This window comes from Lacerta agilis, chromosome 10 (assembly GCF_009819535.1).
Source record: "Lacerta agilis isolate rLacAgi1 chromosome 10, rLacAgi1.pri, whole genome shotgun sequence".
In the NCBI taxonomy this organism is placed as follows: domain Eukaryota; kingdom Metazoa; phylum Chordata; class Lepidosauria; order Squamata; family Lacertidae; genus Lacerta; species Lacerta agilis.
The window spans coordinates 62,969,813-62,993,037 of NC_046321.1; the positions used below are offsets into that span (position 1 = coordinate 62,969,813).

At 40.5% G+C, this 23,225-nt stretch overlaps 1 protein-coding gene across 1 annotated transcript in view; it reads left to right on the plus strand.

Annotated features, from left to right (window-relative positions):
• LAMB1 (laminin subunit beta 1) overlaps nucleotides 1-23,004 on the plus strand; it is a 61,805-nt gene extending 38,801 nt beyond the window's left edge. Inside the window, exons 24-34 of the mRNA XM_033162936.1 lie at nucleotides 495-591; nucleotides 9,378-9,747; nucleotides 12,192-12,376; nucleotides 12,717-12,958; nucleotides 15,031-15,234; nucleotides 15,636-15,780; nucleotides 17,494-17,701; nucleotides 17,938-18,079; nucleotides 20,297-20,473; nucleotides 22,011-22,170; nucleotides 22,497-23,004. Of these exons, the coding sequence (XP_033018827.1) occupies nucleotides 495-591; nucleotides 9,378-9,747; nucleotides 12,192-12,376; nucleotides 12,717-12,958; nucleotides 15,031-15,234; nucleotides 15,636-15,780; nucleotides 17,494-17,701; nucleotides 17,938-18,079; nucleotides 20,297-20,473; nucleotides 22,011-22,170; nucleotides 22,497-22,630 (2,064 nt within the window). The 3' untranslated portion in view covers nucleotides 22,631-23,004. The remainder of the gene's footprint in view (nucleotides 1-494; nucleotides 592-9,377; nucleotides 9,748-12,191; nucleotides 12,377-12,716; nucleotides 12,959-15,030; nucleotides 15,235-15,635; nucleotides 15,781-17,493; nucleotides 17,702-17,937; nucleotides 18,080-20,296; nucleotides 20,474-22,010; nucleotides 22,171-22,496) is intronic.
• Nucleotides 23,005-23,225: the final 221 nt, after the last annotated feature.

Genomic DNA, 23,225 nt, shown 5'->3' on the forward strand with positions numbered 1-23,225 from the left:
TTGTAAAGATATGAAAGTTACAGAGAATGCTTGGTGTGGGAGATACATATTTTCAAAAGGAATTGCAACTGAGGGAGAAGAATTTGAATTGACACTGTGGTGCTGGAATGGGCTTAATCCTTTCTCCTGTTCCACTTTTCCAATGGAATATGTCTTTGTGTGTGTGTGATCTTTGACCTATAAGTCTCAGCTACAAGGGGAACATCCTTTCTTAGGGAAACAGTGCAAGAAGTATTGGTTATCTGAGTAGCCTCTTCCCAAGCTGCTATTGACTCTTAATAAAACTAACCGAGATCCTATTTAAGGATCTCCAGAGTCATGTGTACTATGTCCATAATTCTGATAGGTGGCCAGTTAACATATTTAGCTCTTTTGACACTTAATGTATTGTATTGACAGATGACTCTAGTAGCCCAATAAAGTCCCTATGGCTTGTTCACTTTGTGAAATGCACCCTGTTCAGCTATGTTTGTTGCATTTGTTTGAATTAACAGTTTACTGGGCAGTGCCAGTGCATGCCAGGATTTGGAGGGCGCACATGCAACGAATGCCAGGAGTTTTTCTGGGGTGATCCTGGTGTGGACTGCCAAGGTGAGCACATTACTTTCATTGTTCCGCATGCATTATTAGCCTTTTGAAGGAGCACTTCTGTATGTGAAATCTGCATGCATTTCCCATATTGTAGCTTCTGCTGCGGTTGGGAGCCTAGAGATAATTGCTGATAGCTTGCCCTGTGCCTATGCGTGTAGAAAGGAAACAAAGCGGCTTTCATATTGGCTCCCTCATGCTATGTTGCAAGGAATTAGATACACGAGAGAACTAAGATTCTATAGTGCATTCATTAGCCTCTTCATGTTGCAATGTTTGTTACTATACGGTACTTTAAAAAGAAGCTCACTGATCTTGGCTGGCTTTTTTAAAATGCTATTTTAGTGAAGCTAAATTTAATTCTAGTAAGTGTTTGGTTTTGAAGTGGATTTTTGCAGCTTTGTAACAGAAATGGCAGACTGGCTTTAGATGATAAGAGATTTAGATGTTCATTTTCTAGTTTATAGTAGTTGGTTTTTTCATATTGTTAACAAAAACAATGTGTATTTTCAGGAGTTTTTCACATGGGGAGAAAAATGTCTTCTTGTTTTGGTTTTGTAAGAAAAGCACAGCATAGATTAGAATAAAGTGGGAACAGTACCTCGGTATATAAATAAATTAAGAACACATTTACTGAGGCATGTTTTGTAAATATGCCTGGTCACTTCAATTGCTGTCCAAACCAGAACATTTAATGCCACTTAAAGCACATGACTTGTGCCAAAGAACTCTGGGCACTGTAGTTCACTCTTAACAGAGCTACAATTCCCAACATCCTTGACAAAATACAGTTCCCATGATTCTTTTGGGAAAGCCTCTTAGGCTGTCACATTTTGCCATTAACTATGGTGGTTGCCTCACCTCAGAAAGGGTACTGAAGAGCTGGAAAGGGTCCAGAAAAGGGCAGCCAAAATGATCAAGGGGTTGGAAAGGTTCCAACTTTTGGGTCTTTTTTGTTTGCAGAAAAGGTAAGTAAGAGGGGGCATGATAAAGTGTATAAAATTATGCACAGTCTTGAGAAAGTGGATAGAGAAAAGCTTTTCTGTCTCTCTCATAAAACTTGAACCCTGGAGTACCCGGTTAAGCTGAGATTCAGGACAGACTGGATATAGTTCTCCATACAGCGTATAGTTAAACTATGGAATTTGCTCTTAGAAGAGGTAGTGATGGCTACCAACTTGAATTACTTTAGCAGGACAATTCATGCAGCATAAAGGCAGGGGCATACGAAGTGGGGGGCGGAGAGAGTGGGCCGCCCCGGGTGCCACTCGGGGGGGGGGGTTGACAAGATGGCCCTGCCTCCCCCCCCAGCTGTAGAGCGGCCGAGGGCGTGCGCCGTTCATATGGGCTGCCACGCATGCACAGTCTGTACAAATGCCGCGCATGTGTCACCAGGTGGTTCGCCCTGCCCTAGGTGCCGGAGAGGGTTCCTTCGCCACTGCATAAAGGCTCTGAATGGCTGCAAGCCACAACAGCTATGTTCTGCTTCCACTGTTGGAGGCAATATGCCTCTGCTGAACAGAGACTGGAAGCCTAGTAACTGCAGGCTATTGCATTCAGGTCCTTGTGAGCTTCCCATACACATCTGGTTGTTAACTGGGAGAAGAGAGCGCCGAACCTGATGGGCCTCTAGTGTGATCCAGCAGGGTGCTTCTTATTTTTTTTTTTATTTTTTTATAAGATTTTATTATTTTCTATTAAGACAAAGGGAAAACATAACATAAACAACAACATTCACAATATAAAAATACAAAATACAATACATAAACACAGCACAAAAACATAATCCAACAATCACAATAAAAAGAAACATATACAAACCTTTAAACTAACATTTATCCTCTTACTTTTCTTGTTACTATCTTCTCTATTTTGAGGGACTTCCCCCATTCCCTCCACTGTCTTCAAAATCATATATATCTTCAAGGTAGCTTTGTATCTTGTTCTATTCACATTAACTCAATTTCTAATACACTTTACTTTGCTTAATCATATCTTAACTTTAACACCAAATCTTAACACAATTCCTAACAATTAAATTTTTCACACAAAAATATCTTACCAACAATTTTATCTAACATATATCTACTAAAGCCGCTATTCTATTTAATTCTGCTCAGATATTCAATTTTACTGTTTTGACTAAATAATCCTTAAATTTCTTCCAATCCCTTGACACCTTCTCCTCCCTCTGGTCCCGGATTCTGGCGGTCAGCTCTGCGAGTTCCATATATTCCATCATCTTCATCTGCCATTCTTCCACCGTTGGTATCTCTTCGCCTTTCCATGTTCTTGCCAATAAGATTCTAGCTGCTGTTGTGGCATACATAAAAAACACTCTATCCTGACTGGGTATCTCTTCATTGGTTATGCTCAGGAGAAATGCCTCTGGTTTCTTACAAAAGGTAACCTTCATTACCTTCTTGAGTTCGTTATAAATCTTATCCCAGAAAGCATTTACCGCTGGGCACAACCACCACATATGAAAAAAGGTACCTTTCGCATGTTTACATTTCCAACATACATCTGACATTTTGGTATTCATCCTGGCTATCTTAACTGGTGTCAAATACCATCTATAAACCATTTTCATTATGTTTTCTCTTAAACTATGACAAGCAGTAAATTTAATACCTTTTTGCCACAATCCCTCCCAGTCATCCATCATAATATTGTGTCCTATATCTTTCGCCCAATTTATCATTGACGATTTAACCAATTCATCTTTCGTATGCCACTCTAGCAAAAGATTATACATTTTGGAAAGGTTTTTAAAGTTCGATTCTATCAGTTCTGTTTCCAGTTTTGATTTTTCTACTTGAAAACCAACTTTTTTGTCCATTTTGAATGTTTCATATACCTGATGATAATGCAGCCAGTCGGGGACCTGACTTTTCACTTGATCGTAGCTTTTTAGCTTAAAAGAGTCCCCTTCCTGCTGCAATATGTCCATATATCTTAACCAATTTGCAGACATGTTCGGTCTCTTGTAGGCCTTGGCCTCCACTGGAGAGATCCATCTAGGGGTCTTTCTCTCTAACAAGTCTTTATATCTAGACCAAACCTGGTATAAGGATTTTCTAACTATATGAGACTTAAAAGTTCTGTGGATCTTAGCCTTGTCATACCAAAGGTATGCATGCCAACCGAACATATTATCATACCCTTCCAAGTCCAATACATCAACATTTTCTAGTTTAAACCAGTCCTTTAACCAGCAAAAGGCCGCTGCTTCGAAGTAAAGTCTTAAGTCCGGCAGGGCAAAGCCTCCTCTCTCTTTAGAGTCTGTTAAGATCTTAAACTTAATTCTTGGCTTTTTGCCCTGCCATATGAACTTTGATAAGTCCTTTTGCCATTTCTTAAAGCAATCCAGTTTGTCCAAAATTGGTATGGCTTGGAATAAAAACAGCATCCTTGGTAGGACATTCATTTTTATCACGGCGATTCTTCCCATTAACGACAGTTTCAATCTTGTCCATATTTCCATGTCTTTCTTTATTTCCATCCACAGTTTTTCGTAGTTGTCCTTATACAGGTTCAAATTCTTGGTTGTGAGGTTGATACCTAGATATTTTACTGTTTTGACAAAATTGAGGCCAGTGCCTTCCTGTATTCTTTGAATTTGTTCTGCACTCATATTTTTTCCTAAAACTTTGGTTTTCTGCTTGTTTAACTTGAAACCAGCTACAAGTCCAAATTGTTCGATTATTCCCAAAGCTCTGGGGACACTGCTTTCCGGTTCTTGCAGGGATAACATCAAATCGTCTGCGAAGGCGCGTAGTTTGTATTCCTTCTCTCCCACACGAATTCCTTTTATCTGTTTGTCCTTTCGTATCATATTTAGGAGGACTTCCAGGACCGTAATGAAAAGTAAAGGGGAGATAGGGCACCCTTGTCTTGTTCCCTTTTCAACTTCAAACTCCTCCGATATCACACTGTTTACTATTACTTTAGCTCTTTGCTCTGTATAGATGGCATTAATGCCATTCAAAAATTTTTGACCAACTCCCATCCTTTCCAAATTCTTTTTCATAAATGTCCAAGAGACTTTATCAAATGCTTTCTCTGCATCAACAAACAATAGTGCCGCATCTGTATTTATGTTTCTCTCCAGTTTTTCTAAAATGTCCACAATAATTCTCGTGTTATTACTAATTTGTCTTCCTGGCAAGAAACCTGCTTGGTCTCTATGTATATAATCTTTCAACACTCTTTTCAATCTTGTAGCCAATATATTTGCAAAAATTTTGTAATCCACATTCAAAAGGGATATTGGGCGATAGTTTTTCATTTGAGTCTTATCAGTATCTGGTTTTGGAATCATGCTTCTTATTTTATTAATTTCTGAATTTCTGAATTTCTGAATTTCTGAAAAATTCAGATCAAGTCATATTCACTGGAATTCAAACCAATTCCTGCCTAAGTGTGTATTTGAGAGGAAGGTTCTTGCATCTGGGTATCTAGAAGCTGCATTTTAAAAATGGTTTCAGCTGAATAAAAAGGTCCAAATAACTTCATTTTTTGGCATCAAGCAATATAAAGGATTAGCCATTACACAGGGGGGAAATTGTGTTTAATGGATAGGTTGGAATCAGATCAGAATTTTATTATCTTTCAAGACTAAATGACTTAGTTATAGGAGTCCAAATCCTACTGAATCCCCCAGATTTCCTCTTTTTGGAACAGCATGCCTAAGAGACAAAAATACTGGTGAGCTTGGGATTTAGCACTAAAATAGGGCATATTGCCAGGAGCTTTTGGAGTATTGTTTTAAATTAAAATGTAGTTGTGCTTGTTTTAATTCAACACAACTACTAATATTTGCATTGTATATATTGAAGAAAAACCTCAAGAATAGGAAGAAGAGATGGGGGAAAGTTTTGTACTTACCGTACTGTTTTCTAACAATGGAGGTAGAATATGTGAAATTGTCAAAGTTTCTCAAAGGTGTACTTAGGTAGGTGCAGGTCTCTTTCTATGAAACAGGTTTATAAAACATGTAAACACTTGCAAAACTCTAAAGCATCCCATCAACCGAGACCTGGCTCACAGGTATCACAGGATGGTTCACAGGCATTGTTACTGTGGCCTTCCAAGGTTATCTCAGGTTTCCAAGCCTGGTTTGAAAGGCAAGCACAAACCATAGATTGTTAGTTGAGATGTAATTACAAACTATGGTTTGCCTGGACTAGGAAGTAACTGACCATGAACACACAAGGAGGAATAAAGCACAGAATTCTAGATTTTATAAGCTATGACTTGAAGGGTAGCAAACATTATGCATGAACTATATTTTAGCTTGACTGCTGTTCAAAACTGTTTACATGTGAGGATATACAGCATTAGGTAAAAGAAACTGGAGCATACATAGTGTAATTTTTCTGACACCATTAATTCAGTTCAGACCTATGTTTAAGCCAATATATATACTATCTCAGCCATCACCAACCTGATGTCCTTCAGATGTTTTGCACTACAACTCCCATAAGCTCCAGACAGCCAGATGTCTTTCCAGTGTGTTCTTTGTCCTCCATTGGAAAAATAAGATGGTAATCTTTTTTTTAAAAAAAAAAAAACCCAAACACCTAATGATTTTGCATAAACATCACCATCTACAAGATGTCTGTGTGCTACAGAGGTTGCAATATCCAAATGAGGGGGAAAACAAGGGGAATTTTGCACTTTGGTAGGTAAGATAAGAGACTTCCAAAGTCTTCATAATGTTCTATGGAACTTGGTGTTCTAGAGATCCCGTACAATAAGAGTTTTCTAGCTACATACATTGTAATTGTGGAATGTATGAGATTTGGCTTCTTTACATTTCTTATTGGGATTGTCTACTCCAGGCATCCAGATGTGCTACATAGGGATTTGCACTGAAGTTGTTTTTTTATAAAAAAACAAAACATTCCTCTATTCCACATGTGTATTGTTCTAATCAAGTACTGGATGATCCAGCAACAGATAGTGTTCCCAAGTGTGTCCAGCACTAGGAAGTTAGCATGGGTATTTTCCAAGTACATGCTATCCTGATTTGATCCTCTAAAGAAGTTTCTGAGGAGTATGGAATAGCTTCTCAGTGTTTATTCAAAAGTCAAAAATAAAAGCAAGAGAAAATTGGGGGCCCTGAAGAACTGTAGCACAAATAAATTAGGTAGGAAATAAGATTGCACTTGATTCACTGCTGGGCATATAGGACTAATTTTTATTTATATATTTACTTATATTTTATTCATTACATTTATATACCACCTTTATCTTCCAAGGAGTTCAAAGTAGGGTGCATTGTTCTCCCTATTTCATCCTCACAGCAACCCTCTGAGGTAGGTTAGGCTAAGAGATGGTGACTGGCCCAAGGTCACTCAATGGGCTTTCATGGTTGATTGAGGATTTGAACCCTGGTCCAACACTCTAACCATTACACCAGGGAAATGCCATTGTTAGGTTCTTTAGGGGCACTGGATCATTTGCAGAGCTCTGCACCAGGCCGATTGGTTATCTTGACAGATTTATTTTGACATAAAAGCAGAAGAGGGATCAAATTATTTATCACTTTTACTTCTTCTGTAGTTTTCTTCTCTTGCAAATGCATTTCATATACAGTATGCTTAATTTTTTGCAGAATCAGGGAATGCAACATTAGCTTTCAGTAGGTTATTTTAAATGGTTCTATATTGATTTCCCTCAAAGTCACATTTAAGAAGAGATAACCATGGAAGAACCATGTAGTTACTTGTTCATACATAGCACTAAACTACGTTTTATTCAACTACACACACACACACACACACACACACACTATAAGTTTTGTATTATCCTTGTTACAACAGGAATTTGGACTTTTCGTATACCATAAATGAACATGCAATTATGTGTTCTGTTTATTATATTCATAAAAAATGCCTCTGAATCACAGACATTTGAGGCAAAATCCCAATGCCTTCAAAGAAAAGATAAATATAAATGCCCATTCATTTCAGTAGGATCAGCATCGTGTGCACAAGAACAAAACAAAAAAAATAACTTGACATGCTAAAATGGATTGAAAGTGTAATGTGATATTATCTTGGGATCTTCAAGAGAAGGGAGCCATATACTGGTGGGCTTCTGCTTTTGTTACACCCATGTAAGGAATCCGAATAATTCACCATTATCCAGATTGTCTTATTTCCCACAAAGTAATAATAGTTTACTGGTGGTGGAAAGGGTTAAGTGCCTCCTTTCCCCTTCAATCTTCAAAGAGGAATGAGTTGCTGGAGGGGGTTTAGGAGGGGGTTTATGTTCCATTGCAATTCACTGTGGGAATGCTGAAGTCTCTTTGATGAAAATAAAACCCCTTGTGTTGGCTTATAATTCTGAGAACAAAAAGGCCATTTTGTTAAATTGCACCAACATAAGTTGAACAGCAGGACAACACTTTTTTTTGTATCCTATGTATTGAATTCCTCTCTACAAGAAAGCTGGTTTTGTTTATGGTAACTTGTTCTTTTAAATGGATTTTAAGAAACTTGGCCAAGAGATGTGAATATTTAAATAACAGTATGTGCCAAAGTATTAGCCCAACCCATAGCATTGCCCTTCCCTGTGTACTCCCTTCCCTTTCTCACATATTATTATGGGAAGTTTGAATATTTGTGGAAGAAACCTTGACAATAGACCACAACATCCAGACAATACCTTACAGGATTCCTGATTGATGGATCGTTTGCATATGCTAAATTTGTGAAGCCTTTTTCAAGGATGTGGCATTTTCCTATGGGCTTTACATTGCTGGGAGTCAAACTCCTGTCATTTTGGATGCTGGCAGCATGTGCCTTTTAAAAATCTATTTTGGATTTCATTTCACCCGCAGCTGTGATGGAAAGGATTCTCCCATCTGTCTCATCCCTTGTTAAAATGAAGGCTTTTCGACACTGGTAGCTTCTAGTTTTCTTGTCCTGCCTGGCTATTTGGGGTTGACTAATGGAAAGTGCCAACTACCTATTGATTGTAAATTCAATTTCTGCTACACTAATAAGCACAATCCAGAGCCATTCATATCCATGGGAGTTTTGTCATTGACCTTAGTGGGATGTAAAGTGCTTTCATAGTGTAGACTGTTGGTCTTCAGACTGGTGGGACGGGACCTGCTGGTGGGTCATGGGTTGATTTAAAGTGGGTCACAACAGCAGCCATACCATCACCATGCAAATATATTTCAATAAATTAAGAAACATGGGTCCAAGGTCTGAAAAGCTTGCAGACTAGTGGTTTAGACTATAGTACAAATACTTTTGATGAGAAATAAAATGGCTAAACTTAACTAGTACTGCACTTTAAACCCTGTGGATTATCTCTGACCCACATGTGGGGAGCAGAAGCAAGAAGGGGAGGAGAATTAGGAGTGTCAGGAACAGGGAAGCATTCCCTTGTGTCAGTTCACTAATTCACATTTAATTTGCACGCATTTCACTTCTATTCCAACCTTCCTGCAAGGAATTCAGGGCAGCAAACATGAGCCTCACAGCAACTTTCTGGAGCAAGACAGGCTTCAGTAGGGACATTATGGTTAAATAGGGATTTGAATGCAGATCTCGCTGGCGTTGGCATTAAGCCACACTGTACATGCACAGCTATGGAGTGCGATCTGGACATTCACCCATCAAATAGATGGATAATCCCCGAGCTGCAGGAGTAGCAATTTTTCAGGAGAATTGGCATGGTTTTGTTCATTTGTAAAACCGCCGCCTTATTTGGTGGTTCCCCACCCCTGGTTTGTGGTGTCTCTATATATTTTTGTCTCTTTTCAGCTTGTGACTGTGATCAACGTGGCATCCAGACCCCACAATGCAACCGCACGACTGGGCAATGCATCTGTAATGCGGGGGTTGAGGGAACTCGTTGCGATAAGTGCACCCGAGGCTACTCCGGCACCTTCCCAGACTGTGCACCATGTCACCAGTGTTTTGCTCTCTGGGATGTCATCATTAGTGAGCTGACTAACAGGACACAGAGATTCCTGGAAAGAGCAAAAGCCCTGAAAATCACAGGGCTCAGTGGTCCTTACCGGCAGACACTCAACTCTGTGGAGGAAAAACTGAATGAGATTAAAAGTATCATTGCTCAAAATCCTGCTGCTGAGCCTCTTAAGAACATTGGAAACCTATTTGAGGAAGCAGAGTAAGTGTGGCATAAAACACAAATGTTCTTTCGCATTTGCTCAGACATGGGGAGTGGGGATCTCGTCATTCTGCAATTTTAATTAGACTTGTAAGCAGAAAGTAAAGAAAAAGAAGGTTGGAACTGTGCCTTACAGTGTTATGGAAAATTTGAAGGAAACTGTGAAACTGCTTTTCAATTAACAAGGTGGCACACCTGTTCATTCCTTATCTTCTCCCTGAGTATAGGATAGAGACTTCCGTTAAAATGAAGGAATGTGGGATGAGAAATGATGTGCTTGAAATGTTCAGCCTCTAGCAAATTGCTCCTTCCTGTCCCTCCTTTCAGTCTAAGGAAGGGAGACTGCAAGACTGATTTGGTTTCTTGATACCACCAGTTGTTTTTGTAGCCTTAATGACAAATCGAGCAATTAAAGTAGCTTAACTGTATTAGGCAACTTAATTGGGTACAAATTAGGTAACTTAACTGTACCAACTTCTGTTAATGTATGATCATACAATCCTTTCAGGTTTTTAGTTTAACCTAACAGCTTGTGCACTTTCCTCTGCAGAACTTGGTCCTGCATAAGAAAAACCAAAATACATTACCTGTTTTAGTACTTTGCATGCATTTGGCACCAACCATTTCCCCTGGAGCGCTGTGCAATAATTTCCCCCCACTGCAGATGATAATTTAAGAATTAAGCACTGTTAAACATGTCTAGACATAATTCATACCCACCCTGATTTGTACTTTTATCAGTTGTGAAGACCTGTTGTATATAGATGCCAAAAGAGAGGAACTGCAGTTTCAAAATCTTAGGCTTGGCAGACGACCACAGCACAATTTTGCCCAAGTGTTGTCTCACAAGGGCTTTCAAGACCTTTTGTTTTCTGGCACTGTTATTCTTCAGGTGGTGCCAAATTATAAGCAAATCCTGTATGGATTAGCCTGTGTGAATCAACTTTCCCCCAGTATTATCAGTGTGGTCTTGCTTTGGTTTACTTGCCAACCCTGTTTGTGAGTTTTGCTTGCCATAATATAGATTTTACTATTGGATCTTCTTTATTTTTCAGTTATGCAGTTTTAAGGCACACACAGAGAAATTTCCCAAGAAAATATCCCCGAGAGTTAAAAATGTAAAAACAAAACAATTGTCATGCCCTAACAACTCCTTAATTCATATGCATCCTTGAAGAAAGTTCACTACATTGTCCCTTCCTTACTAAACTGTTGTTGCATGTTTAAAGCTATAATAAGCAGCAGCATTTGAAAACTAATTTTCTACATTCAGTTTTCACTTGCAGATGCAGAACAAATCAATCTCAAATGATGCATGATGGAGAGAAGTGTTCTTAATTCAGGGCCTAACTCTGACTACTTGGCCTTTGTTGGTCCCACCCTAGGAACAAAAGAAGTCATGCTGGATCAGGCCAGAGGGCCATCTAGTCCTAGTTCTCACAATGGCCAACCAGGTGCCTATGGGAAGCCTGCAAGTAGGAATTGAGTTGAACAGCACTCTCCCCACCTGGTATTGCCAGCAATTGGTATATGAAGGCTTACTCCCTTGGCCACTGGAAGTATAATATAGGCATCATGTCGCCCTACCCTAAAAATTCCTAGTGAGCTTTTGCACAAAACATTTCCCACAGGCAGTTTCCTCATGTGAGGGTTAGGGACAGCGGGTCCTGTTCCCTGCTGTATGTGCATTTGGTGTAATGGAGGACTACAGAAGAAGAACACAAATGCTGGGACAGTCATTATAGTAGGGTTAAGGAGATTTTCCCCTTTTTAAAGCAAGATAGCTTGCACAAATACATTAATATCTGATATCATTTGTTCAGAGTCCATGCAGATAATGTGCATGCCCAAGGACTGATTCTCTAGGCTTGGCACCTTCCCTCAAAATGTTGTTGTATGTTCATTATGATGAGTCCTACTTTGTGTTAAACATGGAGTAAGTCTACAGCACAGCCAGCTTCCATTTTGTCTCATATTTTACGAAGTAAAATAATCTATTATGCATTGGCCCTCCCACCCCTTCCTCATAACTAGTTCGTCTGTGAGTCTGTGAAAAATAAATTAACAACCATTTGTTAACTATGTGGGATATGAAACAAATTATGTATGGATTCTATGAGTCAATGCTATGACCTATGCTGTTGGCAAAGTTCAAGCACATTACAGCAGACTTCTGGAATCCAGATTGAGTTAAATCTCACACAAAACAGCTGTTCTCTGAGCTCTTTGCTGCTTTGTGCTGACAAAAAGTCGATTTTGTTTTTAAGCCACATATTCTGATTAATGAGTATTTTGAGTAGGGAAGTTGTAACAAACTCATTAACCACATTGTTGGGGTGAAAAGGAAGGAATTAACCTATCATTTGGATTCGTTTATATTTTAAATTCAAGGCCAGTAGGTTTTTGTTTTGTGACAATAAATGTTGGTTCTGTTTGGTTCACAGGAAGTTAATAGCAGATGTTACAGAAAAGATAGCTGAAGTAGAAGAAAAAGTATCCAAGGTGGCCTCTGAAAGCAATACCACAGACACTCAACTGAGCACCCTGGAGGCAGATGCAAAGAGCCTAGACAATGTTGTGAAAGAGCTTGCAGAGCAACTAGAATTCATAAAAATATCTGATGTTCGAGGTCAGTGTTTGTATGCTTGTGTTTTGCTTTTAATATGAAAGAGAAAGGTATAAGTTTAATTGGGGGAAAATCCAACCAAAATTAAGTGCTTTGAATTAACATTTATTTCAGAGCAGCAAAATTAAGTTTGTGCTTAATATTGCTAGTCAATTATATGTGCTTAACGATGGCTGTAGCATGCCTTTCATTTTCTTGGAGGAGCATGAAGAGAAGATCTTGGGTCTGTTGACTTCCAGGGCGATTACACCCAGTGATTGTGTACATGGAGCTGCTTCTCATGTTACAATTTCAAATGAGGCCAGCCAGAATACTCAATAATCATCACATTGGATTTTTGCAGGAGCCTTGGACAGCATCACCCAGTATTTCCAGAGTTCCCTGGATGCTGAAAGGAGAGCGAATGCCTCAACTCTTCTTCCTGGTAGTGTAGTAGAGCAGTCGGCTGAAATGCGCCTAGAGGTGGAGAGCTTGATGAATGAGACCGAGGCCAGCTTCAAGGCTAAGCAAGAAGAGCAGTCACGCCTCTTGGATGAACTTGCAGGCAAGCTCCAAAGTCTGGATCTTGCAGAAGTGTCTGAGAAGGTAAAGTGCAGAGGCTTTGGTAAAAGGGGCGGTGACTACAGAAAAGGGCCAGAGAATGGTCATAAAACAAGAAGAGCTGAAAGACGACAGGAGCAGCGTTGAATATGCTGCATGTAAATGGAAAAGTGTGAAAGCTGTATTGGGCACATTGCAATGGATTACAGAGGCTAATGTGCTCTTTTACAGATACATTACGAATGAGGCGCATACAGTGGTACCTCGGGTTACATACGCTTCAGGTTACATACTCCGCTAACCCAGAAGTAACACTTCAGGTTAAGAACTTTGCTTCAGGATAAGAACAGAAATTGTGCTCTGGCGGCGCAGCGGAAGCGGGAGGTCACATTAGCTAAAGTGGTGCTTTGGGTTAAGAACAGTTTCAGGTTAAGAATGGACCTCCGGAACGAACTAAGAACGTAACCAGAGGTACCACTGTATATAGAAAACTAAAGCCCTATTTAGGCATTCACCTTCATGTATGGTGTAACAGGGTGAGTTGGGCTATTCTGTGTAGGGTGGTGGGCATGTCAAGTCCCTAATCCCACCCTCCCGTGCATTGGGGGCTGAAGTGGGGAAGGGGGCAATAAAATCCCTCCTGCATAACAAGAGAACGTAAATGAGAAGAGGGTCTAACCGGGCAACTGCTTTCTGGAACAAAAAAGAATGAGAATTCCACGCCTTTGGACCAATTGGAACAAAGTACAGTAGATAGCTTTAAAAAAAGAAGGGACAATTGTTTTCCACAAGAAGGGAGTTTTGGGTTACAGCCACTGGCTTCAGAATATCTAGTAAAAGTTCATTTTTATCAGTTACTGGAAGGACATAAGATGAACCTGTTGGTTCAGGCCGATGACCCGTCTAGCATCCTGTTCTCAGTGGCCGACCAGATGCATGTGCAAGCTGGACATGAGTGCAATAGCTGAAATCTGACCACCTGGTAATCGGAAGCACAATACTTCTAACACCGGAGGTAGAACATAGCTATTATGGCTGCTAGCAATTGATAGCCTTGTCCTCCATGAATTTTCCTGATCCTCTTTTAAAGCCATCCGGTTTGAGGACCATCACTGCCTCCTGTGGGAACAAGTACCATAGTTTGGCTGTTCTGAATCTTCCAGTGTTCAGCTTCATTGGATGTCCATGAGTTCTAGTGTTATGGGAGGGGGAGAATGCCTTTTCTTTATCCACTTTCTCCATGCTATGCAGAATTTCTTAAAATTCTCTAAACTCAAAAGTCCGAAGAAGCTGTCAACCTTTCCTCATGGAGTCATTCCACCCCCTTAATCATTTTGGTTGCCCTTTTCTGAACCATTTGGAACTCTACAGTATAAAAATAAATAAGGCAAGTCGACCCTACTGTGCACTGTACCTGACAAGATGGCTAAGCTAGGTAAATGGAGAGACACTTACTGCTCTGTCTAGCAACCTCACCCACCCACCCACCCTGATTTTAATAAAATGCTAACCTTTCACTTTTGTTCATTCTTCGGGTTGCCCAAAGGCAGCTGCTGTTGTCAACATTCTGCTGTCAGTTATAATTAAAAGTAACATGCTGTATGCATAAGGTGGGCTAATCACTTCCCTAAAGCAAACTAGTGTGGCCAAGGTACCTATCTCCCAAGGTGGAATAATTTCATGCTAACCCATTCTCCTTTTCCAATGGGAATACTAAACTGTATCGAAATCTGATAGCCATGAAAGGAAACTGCACATGCAAATCCTGGTAACCTGCGTCTCAAAGGCCAACACAAACACTGACAGGGCATAATTATCCACTGTGGGTGCAATCTGCCCAAGCTGGAGCAATGCCCCTATGAGGAAAGGTCACAATGCTTGGGGCTTTTGTGTTTAAAAAAACAGGCCAGTACAGAAAGGAGCATCATAGAGGCGAAGAGTAGCAGGAGAATAAACATTTACTAACAGCCTTTGTATTCTCAATGGGGCTCTGGAAATTTGTCAAGCTGCAACTAATAGGATAGGGCTTTAGAGAGCTGGCTCAGGAACTTGTTTGGAAAGGGTGATAACCTCACCGCCACCCCACTCTTTCCTCTGTCTAATCCTGTCTGCTGCAGACGTGCGGAACTCCCCTTGGGGCTTCCTGTGCTGATTCAGAATGTGGTGGCCTGAGCTGCCGCACAGAAGATGGAAAAAGGAAATGTGGAGGACCAGGCTGTGATGGGTTGGTTACTGTGGCCCACAATACCTGGCAGAAGGCGATGGATTTCGACAGAGACATACTCAGCGCTTTGGCAGAAGTTGAACAGCTCTCCAGAATGGTGATTTATTATTGACTTATTATTTTTAAAAGGTAGATCAACCAGAATGGATTTTAGAATAGTAAAAAAAGCTTAATCAGCAGATTGTGCAAGTCTGGACAATTGCAAACAAAACTTTTTTTTGAAAATAATTGGTTCTTTACAGTTTGCATGATCCTGATATGTACCCTCATTAAAGTAAAAGATCTGGCTTAAATAGAGATTCCTCACACAGCATCTTGGGCTGTTTAAAATATTGTTGTTTTTACATCAATTTAAGAGTGTTCTCTGACTTTTATGAGAGTCACTCTCACACAGCTTCAGTGCTGACTAATTGCTTTCTCAGTGTTTCTTCTTTCTATCCCTGAGCATTTTTTAAGACTGTCAGAAATTGAAAATAGTGGCCCATTTATTTCACTTAGGTCTCAGAGGCAAAAGAGAGAGCAGACGAAGCAAAACAGAACGCACAAGAGGTTCTCCTAAAAACCAATGCCACCAAAGAGCAAGTGGACCGGAGCAACAAGGATCTGCGGAATCTTATTAAGCAGATCAGGGAATTTCTGATGAGTAAGTATTGTTCTAATATGGTTAAGCTGCTGTTAGGTGACTGTTGTGAATAAGCACTTCCTCTTCTTAACCTAGTATTTTAATTATGCACACTTATTCAATTGCATGTACTTATATGAGACATTCCAAAGTCATGGGTAAACAAAAAAGGTTTTCACTTTTGTGCCTGGGTTAAATCATTGCAACAATTTTTTTTGGGGGGGCAATCCCATAGTTTCTTTCCCATTCAAGCACCTCTCTCTTCCTTAGGGCAATGTCCTCCTTTCCTAATTTCCCATGCTTCTCTGTTGCTGCTGGACAGGCAGACCAGGTCTACTCTGGGGGTGTTTCTACTTCCTTCATTTATGTCTCTTCTGCCTGTTCTAGCCAATAGCTTTATGACTGCCCGATCCAATTCTGCCATCAGGGCAGCTCAGCTAATCACTGCTAGTGACTTCACCCCTCCCGCTCCAACCCTTAGTGTGTTACCATACAAAAGTGTTCTGTTGATTTCAACATCCTCTGAAGGCAGGAAATTGCGATGGTGCAACACGAAGAACTGCTTTTCCTCACATTCCACGATCGGTACACTTAGTGCTGAAATGACTTTATTCATGGTACTTTGTGCGCTGAGAACCTGGATCAAAGTATTTGGGTTTTTCTGGGAGGAAAAAAGTTTGCAGAGTACAGATATAAATCCAGCCACAAAGATTTAACTAGTGGCAACAAAGAGCAGTAAGATCATTATTCTTTGAAGAAGTTGGAATACGCTGCTCCCTTTTAACAGCATCCAAGATTGCTGGCCCAGAACACGTGGAACAGCTTAAATAACTGCTTCAGCTCATCATACCAGCCTGATTAACTGCGTAGCATCATTCCTGTACAGGCAAAAAAATGGCTATAGACATCCACTTTTAGTGGCACTATGCAGAAACAGGATTTTTATCTGCTCCATGCAGTGTTGCATGCACATATACTCTCTCTTGACTTCATCATCCATATAAGTCAGCTAGAATGCATGAGCCCTCCCATCACAGGTCAAGGAAATAAACAACTACCTGACATTCAGAAAAAACCTGAAGGCAGCCCTTTTTAGGGAAGTTTTTAATGTTTGATATTTTTGTATTTGATTTCTGTTGGAAGCCGCCCAGAGTGGCTGGGGAAATCCAGCCAGATGGGCGGGGTACAAATTATTATTATTATTATTATTATTATTATTATTATTATTATTATTATTATTATATATTGCATTGCATTGCATTGTTATACATTGCGTTGCATTGCATATACAATGTTATATCAATTGATCAGAGATTGAAGTAAGTTGAATGCAGGATGGAATGACCTGCATAATTTTAACTCCATTATTAGTAAAAAGTAATTTTGTCAATGACATGAAGTTCATTACCTTTGCTATGATACATTATTGATCAGAATCCACCACATGCCTGAGGCCATCATTTATTTTTGATGTTACTTCCATCTGCCATTGCCCTTTGGCAAGACTTCCTTCCCAATACTCAACTGCCTGATCAGATGCGAGATCCTTAAGACATCTTAGAAATTCATCAAAGCCAAAGCACTTCTGAAGAGTGTGGACTTTTCTGCCTTTTAAAAAAACAAGTGCCACCTGGATCCTGGTTTTTTTTTTTGTTTTTTTTTACTTTATAGGAAATAAAACATGATGGGGAAAGGAGCCGTCTCACTCATTGTTTCTGTTTACCATTTCAACAGAAGACAGTGCTGATCTGGACAGCATTGAGGCAGTTGCTAATGAAGTGCTCAACATGGAGATGCCCAGCACACCTGAGCAGTTACAAACACTTGCGGACAATATTCGTGAACGGGTGGAGAGCCTTTCGGATGTTGAGACTGTCCTACAGCAGAGTGCCGGAGACATAGCAAGGGCAAAAATACTGTTAGATGAAGCTAAAAAAGCCAGGTACCAATTGTTTACTACCCCCTGCTCTGAAGTAGGCTGTCTTTTTTACCTATCAGCAGAATCTTAGGAGACTGTATTTGTGCCCTGAAAAGCGTTCAGTATTTAATAAGCATGTTGAGAAACTGAGAGTAAATTTAGCCTGTTGCATATTCTTTTGAAAAGGCCAACCAAAAAGAATCCTTTTTAAGGAGAGCCTGTTTAACATAGTCCTTTTGTAATTAATTTCCATTCCACAGTAAAAGTGCAACAGATGTCAAAGTCACTGCAGACATGGTGAAAGAAGCTCTGGAAGAAGCCGAAAAAGCCCAAGATGCAGCTGAAAAGGCCATCAAACTAGCAGATGAAGACATACAAGGGACACAAGATCTACTTACCTCTGTGAGTTTCAATCACCTAAATCTGTTTTTGTTAGCAAAGTTATGGCCATGTATGTTCTCATGTTGTTCTACTTTTGTACAGGATACACAATAATCTTATCTTCTGGTTCATTCTATTACCACCTAATACTATCTGTTCCTTAAATCAGCATTTCAATATAGCTAGGCTTTGTCTAGAAAAGTACAGAAACTGAGAAAACAAAAACAGCAGATGGTTGATGGCTGATTTGGGGTGGGATGAACAAGAAGCGAGAAATCCGTTCACCACCCTTTGTACAAAACCAGTGGAGGTAGAATGGAAGATAAACTTTGTTGCTAATGTACCAGCCCTGTTACATGCTCAGTCAGATATGGTGCCACAAGCATTAATCACTTGCATCCAGGTTGTTTGTCTTGCCCTCTTGATAATCTGATCTTCCTTTCATACCATAGCAAAGGAAATGCAAAGGTGGTCAGAAGGGGTTCCAAGGGGCTCATGTGTCAGTGATCTGGGTTGGCAGTTGGGTCCAGAGACAGAAAAGGCAATTGATAGGAAAGAAATCGGTGAAAAACTGGCAACCAATTTAGCACATTGGTTGAACCATTATGATTAGCCCATCTCCACCCTGAATTAAGATTGCAATTCAGCCTTTTACCCCATATGATGATGGTCTCAACACAGCAAGCATAGCTTCAGTACTCCCCTTATATCAGGTTGTGGATCACAGCTGTTGGTTTAGGCAAGGAGTTTGCTGGAAATAGGCTATTTTTTAAACCATGACAGCAGCGAAACAACTCCGCCCTTTAAATCACACTGCTGAAATAAAGAAAGCTTGGGTAACAAAGAGTGGGTTTTTGTCTGGAAGGATTGGTGAGCTGTAGTCTCAAACATTTTAAATTCTTGGTGTACCTTTTGCACCAGGCTGATTGAAGTACATTGGGCTTATAGTAAAATAAAAACTGTAGGTCCTGCAAGTGTGATGCCTGCCTACCCTGCCTAGATTACAATTGCACTTAGGCCTATCTTGGTACTACTTCTTTAATCCAGCTAGGTCAGAGCTTTCCAAACTTTTCATGTTGGTGACACGTGCACCACTTCTTGGCACAGTAATTCAGTTTTACTAGCAAACACAAGCTTAAATTAACCCCTTTCCTGCCCTGGGAGGAGCACGGGGAGCATTCATGCAACGCACCTACACATTGCAGCTGACACACTAATGTGTCGCAACACAGAGTTTGGAAAGCTCTGAACTAGGCCCTGGTGATATATGGCAGATTGGTAGCCATGCCCTTGCTCAAATCAAAGGATCTCTCTTTTTTTCTTCGTAAGCTGGATTTAGTAATTAGCCAAATGAGTGATTTACTACTGAATTTGATTTTGGACATTGCTAACAGGCAGCAAAGCTACCATCTACACTCCCTTCCCCTGAAACCCCTCCTTCCTCCAGTTGTTTTGCTCACAATTCAGTGCACCAAAAGGTAGCACAGCAACTGAACTCAAGAGGGTTTAAGCATCTTACTCAGGCACTCCCAAACTCGGCCCTCCATGTTTTGGGACTACAATTCCCATCATCCCTGACCACTGGTCCTGTTAGCTAGGGATGATGGGAGTTGTAGTCCCAAAACATCTGGAGGGCCGAGTTTGGGGGTGCCTGATCTAACTGTAGTTAGTTCAAAGATTGTAATGGAGGGGGGGTTACAGCTCAACAGTAGAGCATCTGCTTTGCATGCAGATGACCCCAACTTCTATTCCCAAGCAGTGTCTCATGAAAGTGTACTGTATAGAACAGGCATAGGCAAACTCCGCCCTCCTGATGTTTTGGGACTACAACTCCCATCATCCCTGACCACTAGTCCTGTTAGCTAGGGATGATGGGAGTTGTAGTCCCAAAACATCTATGCCTGGTATAGAACAAAACAATTATTGGACAGGGTACCCTTGTCTTCCATTACTAATCCCTCATTTTTGCATGAAGACCACAACCACCTCTTCCCACTGGGCTGGTGAAAAACGATATCAGCTGTATAGCAGCAACATCCCAGGTCAGTGGAAAGGAAAGGAAGGCAAGTGTCACCTCCTGCAATTGATGAAAGCTGGGGAAAATTGGAGGAAAAGCGTAAGCCTGCCACAACATAGAGACTTAACGTTTGGAAAACTTTTTAAGCTGAACAAGTATGTTGTTAAAGTACTGTGGTTTGGGAAGAAATTTGTGCATCATGTTCTCATTTGCAATGCTAGATTGAATCTGAAACTGCAGCTTCGGAAGAAACTCTGAACAACGCCACTCTGCGCATTGCTGAGCTAGAGAAGAACGTGGAAGCGCTTCGACAAAAGACTGCCACAAACATAGAGGACATTAGAGCAACCGAAGAAACTGTTGCAACAGTGAATCAAAGTACCACAGATATCAAAAGAGTAAGGCTCTCAATTTGAAATTACTTTCTATGCTCTCAAGAAACAAAGGCATTTTCTTAGGTACCAGCTTGTGTTGTCTGGTTTGCCCTTGAATTTGTAAGTAAAATCAGGCTTGGCCAAAGATACAAGTACAATTATTTTAAAGGATAAATATTAATTTATTTCTATCAAAGCAGTTTGGCCATAACACACAATGCAAACCACCAGACTGTAAAAAGCACTTGACATTTTTAACTGTTGTGTGAAATGCATCTCACTATCCCGTGGAACTTAATGAGGTTTTCTTGAGGCAGGAATCTGACATTCCATTTTCAGTGGTGGTTAAAAGTGCTTCACATCTTGAGAGCACACGTAACTTTATGCAGTGATGAGCTATGGATTCTTGCTTGCATGGCTGTTGGGACTGTGTAGGGGAAGGTACAGGTAAACAGGTAGCTAAACCAGGCACAACCAGTGAGTCCTCTTACTAAGATGGCTGGAAGCCACATCTAGTTGCATGCTTCACCTGAAGAGCATAGCAAGAACAGCAAAGAATCATTCCTGTTACGAAGGCTCCAGATTTTCTGGCCATGTGTATGGGTGACGTAAGACAGTAGTAGCAAAGAAGCTTCACTTTGTAGGCTTAATTAGACCCACTAGGCCTCACTATTTGACTGAAGCCATGGCCACCGTTCAGCACCTGACTTTCTATGACATCAGGCTCAGAACTGGTAAGGGGGCTTCCAATTCTTCCTGTGCAGCCACTGGTACCGATTGCATTCGACACTTTTCCAATGCCCCGCAGCAACAAAACAAGGTGCTAAATTTGAAAAAGGCACTGAATCAGAGCTGTAGAGGAAGTACTGGAAGCATGGAGTATGCTCCAGATTCTTCATTTGAAGTTGTACCGTTTGGTAAGCCACCCACCTGAATCTACATCAGGAAGGGGGGGGGATAAAGATAAGGGCAGGATCTTCTGCCACTAAGGATCCTGATGTTTGAGGCGGTCACCTCACCTTGCCTCATGGGGGGCTGGCCTGAGGATGGGGCAGTTCTGGATCAGTCTCGCCTGCTGGATCCAGCACCTCACACCAATGTAATGCAATGGCTTATGAAAACACCTGCTGGCAGGATTGGATAGTAGTTTTATTTCTATTTAAAAACAGCTGTGGCAAGCATTGTCTGTTGAAGGAAATCTTGGTCCATTCTTAGAACTGGAAGTCAGCTGCTGCCAATAAGGGAGCAGGACCTTTATTTTCATTTCCAAAAAGAGTACAGACACTAGTGCATGTATCTACTCCAGCTGTGATCCATTTTTAAAGGATGGGAACGAACAAACCACAATTTTTCTTCTTCCCATGGGGTAAAGAGAGTAGAAGGGAAGGGATGCTTTGAACGGTACTGAAAGAGAGATCCATTTCCATGGACTCCACTCAGGATGTGTGTGGTCTCTGCTCAGTAGATCCTTGTTTATGAGTGAAAGTAGGATGTCAAACAAAGAATGTGTTCCATTTCTGTGTTCTGAGTAATACTGCCACCTTGTGTCTCAAAATCGCAGGTACTAGATAACGATGTGGACGACAAGTATAGAACAGTAGAAAGCTTAATTGCCAAGAAATCAAGTGAGTCTGCAGCTGCCAGGAAGAAAGCAGAGGCACTACAGAATGAAGCTAAAACACTGCTAGAACAAGCAAACAGCAAACTTCAGCAGCTCAAGGGTAAAGTCCAATATGGAAAAAGGGTTTGAACATTTCTTTAGAACTGCCATATGTTCTCGGTTACAGCTGAGCACTTCTTCCCCACCTCCTAAGCCCATTTCCGCAGCACAGTGACGTAAAACACCACCATCATCAAAGACAGCTGTTTCTCCTTTTTATTAGAAGCCTCTCACATTCTGTAAAGCCAAATAACTGGGTACAATGGGGTTTGACTTCTTTCCAGTTCCACCTTTACTTTGGCTTTCAAACCACCCAACATGTAGAGTCTGCTGTTGGAATAACCTGACTCTTATGTGTCTGTCCCTGTCCCCGTTTTTTCTTTGCAGAATTGGAAAACACATATGAGAAGAATCAAAGAATTCTGGAAGACAAAGCCAAGCAAGTGGTGCATCTGGAAGAAACAGTCCGCAGCCTCTTGCAGGCCATCAGCCAAAAAGTTGCTGTTTACAGCACTTGCTAGTAACTGATTGGAAAATGGAACCAGAAAAAACCTTTGGAAGGGGAACATGCAAACCCAAAGAGAGAGGTCTTAAACTGATATACATTCTTTTCATACCTTAAGACCTGATAGTCTTGACTAAATACCAGCTTTAATATCTTAAAACCAAAGACTTTCTCTTTTACTTAATAAAATAAACAGTACTTTTGTAACAAAGCATATGATTCATTTAACCAGTGTTACTTTCATTATCCCGAAATGGTATTTTAACCCTTTTAAGTACTTTGATAATGGAAGGTTAATTTCAATTTAAAGAGTTCTACTTAAAGAGTTTATGAATGCAGCTCCAGAACTTCCTCTGCTATGTCAACAGATGTTAGGAAAGCAAAAATATATTAAAAAGTCATAGAGGACCAATCATTTGCAGAATCGGAGTGAGGGAAAAGGATGCCTGAAACAAAAGACAGAAACGTAATTTATGTCATTGTGTTTTGACTGTCACTGTGTCAGGTGCTTGCCTTAGGACTCCCTGGTACAGATGGTAATTTTTACCTGCAGTAAATTAGTTTTGATATTATGTATTTGTACTCTTTGGAAGACAGTAGAAAATAAAATA